At 44.0% G+C, this 6,809-nt stretch overlaps 1 protein-coding gene across 1 annotated transcript in view; it reads right to left on the bottom strand.

Annotated features, from left to right (window-relative positions):
• Positions 1-4,121: 4,121 nt before the first annotated feature.
• Positions 4,122-6,809, bottom strand: part of SALL4 (spalt-like transcription factor 4) — a 21,278-nt gene continuing 18,590 nt past the window's right edge. Inside the window, exon 4 of the mRNA XM_012656913.1 lies at positions 4,122-4,786. Within this exon, the coding sequence (XP_012512367.1) occupies positions 4,367-4,786 (420 nt within the window). The 3' untranslated portion in view covers positions 4,122-4,366. The remainder of the gene's footprint in view (positions 4,787-6,809) is intronic.

Below are 6,809 nucleotides of genomic sequence, written 5' to 3'. Positions count from 1 at the left end.
GATAGTTTAGATTCTGAGCCAGACAAAAGAAACAGCAATGGCTACCATACTGAATGCTTACTTTGTCTCAGATTATGCATTTTCATCATCTCATCTAATCTCACTGTAATGCTAGGACTCAAATATCATACCCATTTTGCAGATGAAGGTAACAGGTTCTGTAAAGTAAATTATCCTGCCCTAGAACAACCCAGCAAGTGTTGAGCTGGGACTTCTTTCCCAAATGAAATTATCTCATGGTGAAACCATCCTTTACCCACTGATTTGAAATGCACCTTTATTATCTAATTTCTTACGGATTTTCTGTTTCTGGACTTATGCATACTAACACTAGCAAAATTTCCTGTTTGGGCTCAAAAGATCTGATGGGTTGTAAACAACAGGTTATGTCACCGTGAGAGTTGCCTTTGAAATTCAATTGAGAGCTTCCTGTGAACCAGAGGTGTCAACACTTTCCTTGATGCTGTGGTTTAGCTAACCAGTCACCTGGCTCAACCTGGGTTGGGTCAGACATACTGAATGGAACCTTCCCATACCCTCCTTCCTTTCCCCATGCAAAACAGGCCCTGGGGGACCCAACTTAAGGTGGGGGGAGGGGAGTGGAAGCATTTATTCTTAAAAGTCAACATGAAAGGTAAAAATTGTATCACCAAGACTCAGCAAACCTCTTAAATCACCAAGTATCAAAAACACAAAGTCGAATGCACAGAGCCCACACAAGACAGACACAAGACAGGCAGGCGACCAGTAAGAGCCAGTTCTATGGCAGCTGTATAACATGCCTTCTGCGCTCCATAAACTCAGATAATCGCTAGAAAGTCATGTGTTGGGTAACGACAGGAATATGTTCTAAGAAATGCATTGTTGGGCGATTTTGTCATTGCATAAACATCACAAAGTCTACTTACACAAACCTAGATGGTATAGCCTACTGCACGCCCAGGCAACATGGTATATAGCCTATTGCTCCTAGGCTACAAATCCGTACAGCACGTTACTGTACTGAGTTCTGTTGGCAATCATAACACGATGGTATTTGTGCACCTAAACACAGCTAAACATAGAAAAGGTACAGTAAAAGTAAGGTATCATCGTATGGGACCACTGTCATATATATAGTCCATCATTTACAGAGTTATACAGTGCACGACCACACTATGCAGGTACACTCACAACCCACCCTTTGAAAAGTGGCTTCAAAGATAGGGCTGCAGAAAATGGTATATGCACACGTGTGCACACACAGAGTGCACACTGTGTTGTTACAAAAACAGCAAACACACAGGAAAAGATTAATAACCTTTGTTTTAGCAATCCCAAGCAGGAATTTACCCTGGAGATAACTCAAGTGCAAGAAAAGTTATGCCACGGCTGGGCGTGGTGGCTCACGCCTGTAATCCTAGCACTCTGGGAGGCCGAGGCCAGAGGATCACTTAAGGTCAGGAGTTTGAGACCAGCCTCAGCAAGAGTGAGACCCCAGCTCTACTAAAAGTAGAAAAAATTAGCCGGGCATGGTGGCACGTGCCTGTAGTCCCAGCTACCAGGGAGGCTGAGGCAGGAGGATCGCTTGAGCCCAGGAGTTTGAGGTTGCTGTGAGCTAGGCTGATGCCACGGCACTCTAGCCCAGGAAACAGAACAAGACTTTGTCTCCAAAAAATAAATAAATAAAATAAGTTAATTAACTGTAGGTTAGTATCAAGTGGGAGAAAGGATGAAAACTGTAGATATTTGGGGCCAGGGCATGTTAGCTTAAATGAGAATTTCCACGTCAGTTATCTGAAGGGTGGGTCAACCTTGCTCTCAGAGGCGATACAGTGGCTGCTTAACCCTAAACTAAGGTCAAAAGACGGGCAAACCATGGAGGAGCAGGGCACCCACCTGGCAAAGGAAGCTGACACAAAAGACCGAAAAGAATGTATCACTTGGCCCTTTCCTGGCCGTCCAGGACGCTGTTCACCCACAGCACACTCTCCTGGGGCCTGACGTGAGTTCTTGCCACTGCGTGCACAATGACAAATGTTGCACCAGGCGGGCAAGAGTGTCCTTTACTAGTAGGACACCCACCTGGTCTTGCCTTTGCACCTTTGCCCAATGAGCTCTTTCTCCACCTTCTCTAAGGACCTGTCCTTCGCATTAAATACCACTTCCTATGTGACTCTCAGCCCATTCCCTTTTGTTAGTAAAATTTCATTAAGAATTCTTAACATGAGACCTACCCTCTTACAATTTTTAAGGGCATATGTTATTGCTGACTACAGGTACAAATGGGACGCAGACCTCCAGAGCTTGTTCACCTGTGACTCTCCATTTCTCCCTACTTGCTCAGCCTGCTCCCTTCTAAGCAGTCTGAGATGATGGACAATAAATAGTCTCTGCCAAGTGACTTGTACCAGCTTAGAACGTGTTGCGATGCAGGGCAAATCCAAGGCATGTTAAGCCTTCTATGGTCACGAGCAAGCCTCTAACGAAAGTTTTATGCCTTAAAAAGGAAAGAAGGTGCCAGCCCACAGGTAGAGTTATTTGTGAGTGCTTCAGAAATGGGGCAAGTATGGCTGTAACCAGATGTGGATCTTTGACTGTAGGAACTAGAGGGCCTAGAGGTGGCTGGAAGTGATTGTCAAGCAGAGATTCTCAGGTTTAGAGAAGAAGGTGCCAGAAAAACTTACATACACACCTGGTGAGAAATAAAACATTCAAGATTTATTTTCCAACAGTCAGCATCAGCAGGTACAGCTACAGGGGTCTCTCCGTAGATCATACATTCACAAGGCATTATTAGCTCAACAGTGAGAAAGCACTGGTGTGTCCTATGTAACAATATCCACTTCACAGTGTAAACAGTTACTATTATTGTGTTCACTTACAATTCCAGAAGGAAAGGCACGACTTGGCAAAAAAAAAGGGGGGAGGAATGCTAACGTCAGGTGCAATAACTAACAAACAAAACTTTTGGTAACAGTCTCGATCCACTTTTTAATAAGGGCCTTCCACAGAGAGGGTAAAGACTTCTCTGTCCTTCTCCACCCAAAGTTACAGTCTTTCTCTCTCTTCCCTTGTTAAACCGTTAGAGCAACTGTTTCATCGTTTGTTCAGTATTATTACATGTACAAAAGGAGATTATGAAAACAGGAATCACAAAAAACATCTTGAAGGTCTAGCTGTTCCCATCAATAGGTCGACTCTTAGGTTTAAGACAGGGCCTGGGAATACTTCAGCGGTCATAAAATAGGAAAATAGAGACTATGGCTACAAAAAAAAAAAAAAAATTAAATGAGGTAGATAAATTAAAGCTTTCACACCCAGGACTCGCCTGTTCCAACTTCATAGCCTTCATGAAATACTCAGCGGGGGCGGGGGGGGGGGAACTTCATAATTACTTGGCATAAATCACACCAAGGAGATTAAACAATAAAATCATCAGCATGTGAGCCTGGGATAGGAAACACACCCTTCCACGAGCTTCTTCTCAAGAATGAAAATCCAGTTCTTCAACGGAGTAGGCACTGGCGAACTAAATTAAGTCACCTGAGATTCCCTGCTCAGGTGCCCACCTCTTCTGGTGTTGAGGAAGACGAAGGCATCCAGGAAGTGTGGGGAGCATTGGCACTCTCGGGGTTCCATATGAACTGTATTTAAATAAGCAGCAACACACACGTTGACTCCCTAAGGACTAAAATAAGTCCATTTGAGGGCATCCTACTTAAGGTTCTAAGGTTGAAGGAATTTTATAATTCTACAACCTTAGTTTTTTTTTTTGTTTTTTTTTTAAGTACATTCAAAGAAAAAAAAAAGAAAAGAAAAAAAAGATGGAGACAGGGTTGGGGGTACATAAAACAGGTCCCTAAATAGACCACAGACCTTGTCCATTTACCCGCACAGTTACCATGGAAGTATACAGGACCCCTCCTCCCTAAATTAGGCTAAGTAGTTGTCTTTTCCACTGTGGTTCAGTAAGTTCCAACTGTTCTACCTTGAAATAGGTTAACAGTCTTTGGAAAAAGTCACTCTAGGTTGTACAAAGGTTTTATGTATACAGTTTATCACAAGTAACAAAGCTACTTTGCAAGACCCGCTTCTTTCCAAAATTAAAAAAAAAAAAAAAAAGTCTAGTCTGTTATTTGTTTTGGTATGAATTTTTTTTTTTTTTGATTTTTCATTTTTTGCAAAGCAGCATAGCAACAATCGTGATTGTAAGACTGCCCGAGGTTGTGGTCACAACCTTAGTAAACATTTGCATATCGTGTGAGAAAAAGAAAACAGGAGGAAGAGATGGGTTCTGTAAGAAAATGAAAAAAAAAAAAAAAAAAAAATCTAGAGAGATTTCACTCTGCCTGTGTTTCTCCTTCCGTGCCAGTTCTCCTTTAGCTTAGCTGACCGCAATCTTATTTTCTTCCAGGAAGTGAGGGAACTGGTGTTTGGGAACGCTGTCGGTAGCACCTGGTTTTTCCACATCGGCACTGACACCTGATTGGGAACCATCCATCTTGGAGACAGGGGCGTTATTCGCGACGGAGCTGGCCCCCAGGGAAACCGGGAGGGTAGGAATCCCACCACTCTGGATCACAGAGATCTCGTTGGTCTTCATGGCCAGACCACCGTTGAGCATGCTGGAGTACTGGTTCCACACGACAGGGTCCATGTTCACCGAAGGCGCCAGGATGTCCTTGGGAAAGATTTCCGAGACTCTCTTTCCATCCGTACCTAACAGAGCCATGGTGTTCTCGATGGCCAGCTTCCGCCCACGGCGTGCTGAGTTATTGTTGGCCCCGTGAGTCATGTAGTGGACCTACAGGAGCAGGACAGAAAGGTTTTCATAAAAATAGATTTGATTGCTCTTTGGCAAGCTGAAATCAGTCTGCATATGGGTTTAGTTCTCCCTAAAAGGAGCATTTGGACATACAGATGCTCCTAAACTTATGATGGGACTCTGCCCCAAGAAACCCATTATAAGTTGTCCAGCCTACCTTAAACATGCTCAGAACACTTACATTAACTTTCAGTTGGGCAAAGTCATCTAACACTAAGCCTAATTTATAATAAAGCATTGAAGGCCGGGCGCGGTGGCTCACGCCTGTAATCCCAGCACTCTGGGAGGCCAAGGCAGGAGGATTGTTTGAGCTCAGGAGTTCGAGACCAGCCTTAGCAAGAGCAAGGGCCCCTCTCTACTAAAAATAGAAAGAAATTGGCTGGACAACTAAAAAAAAAAAAAAAAAAAAAAAATTAGCTCCCCGGTGGGGGGCACACCTTAGAGCCCAGCTACTTGGGAGGCTGAGGCAAGAGAATTGCTTGAGCCCAGGGGTTTGAGGTTGCTATGAGCTAAGCTGATGCCACGGCACTCTAGCCCAGGAAACAGAACAAGACTTTGTCTCCAAAAAATAAATAAATAAAATAAGTTAATTAACTGTAGGTTAGTATCAAGTGGGAGAAAGGATGAAAACTGTAGATATTTGGGGCCAGGGCATGTTAGCTTAAATGAGAATTTCCACGTCAGTTATCTGAAGGGTGGGTCAACCTTGCTCTCAGAGGCGATACAGTGGCTGCTTAACCCTAAACTAAGGTCAAAAGACGGGCAAACCATGGAGGAGCAGGGCACCCACCTGGCAAAGGAAGCTGACACAAAAGACCGAAAAGAATGTATCACTTGGCCCTTTCCTGGCCGTCCAGGACGCTGTTCACCCACAGCACACTCTCCTGGGGCCTGACGTGAGTTCTTGCCACTGCGTGCACAATGACAAATGTTGCACCAGGCGGGCAAGAGTGTCCTTTACTAGTAGGACACCCACCTGGTCTTGCCTTTGCACCTTTGCCCAATGAGCTCTTTCTCCACCTTCTCTAAGGACCTGTCCTTCGCATTAAATACCACTTCCTATGTGACTCTCAGCCCATTCCCTTTTGTTAGTAAAATTTCATTAAGAATTCTTAACATGAGACCTACCCTCTTACAATTTTTAAGGGCATATGTTATTGCTGACTACAGGTACAAATGGGACGCAGACCTCCAGAGCTTGTTCACCTGTGACTCTCCATTTCTCCCTACTTGCTCAGCCTGCTCCCTTCTAAGCAGTCTGAGATGATGGACAATAAATAGTCTCTGCCAAGTGACTTGTACCAGCTTAGAACGTGTTGCGATGCAGGGCAAATCCAAGGCATGTTAAGCCTTCTATGGTCACGAGCAAGCCTCTAACGAAAGTTTTATGCCTTAAAAAGGAAAGAAGGTGCCAGCCCACAGGTAGAGTTATTTGTGAGTGCTTCAGAAATGGGGCAAGTATGGCTGTAACCAGATGTGGATCTTTGACTGTAGGAACTAGAGGGCCTAGAGGTGGCTGGAAGTGATTGTCAAGCAGAGATTCTCAGGTTTAGAGAAGAAGGTGCCAGAAAAACTTACATACACACCTGGTGAGAAATAAAACATTCAAGATTTATTTTCCAACAGTCAGCATCAGCAGGTACAGCTACAGGGGTCTCTCCGTAGATCATACATTCACAAGGCATTATTAGCTCAACAGTGAGAAAGCACTGGTGTGTCCTATGTAACAATATCCACTTCACAGTGTAAACAGTTACTATTATTGTGTTCACTTACAATTCCAGAAGGAAAGGCACGACTTGGCAAAAAAAAGGGGGGGGAATGCTAACGTCAGGTGCAATAACTAACAAACAAAACTTTTGGTAACAGTCTCGATCCACTTTTTAATAAGGGCCTTCCACAGAGAGGGTAAAGACTTCTCTGTCCTTCTCCACCCAAAGTTACAGTCTTTCTCTCTCTTCCCTTGTTAAACCGTTAGAGCAACTGTTTCATCGTTTGTTCA

The sequence above is a fragment of the Propithecus coquereli genome, unplaced genomic scaffold (genome assembly GCF_000956105.1).
Source record: "Propithecus coquereli isolate 6110/MARCELLA unplaced genomic scaffold, Pcoq_1.0 Scaffold527, whole genome shotgun sequence".
Lineage (NCBI taxonomy): Eukaryota > Metazoa > Chordata > Mammalia > Primates > Indriidae > Propithecus > Propithecus coquereli.
Note: the sequence above shows the minus strand (reverse complement) of the source record. Positions and strands in the feature narration are given on the sequence as shown.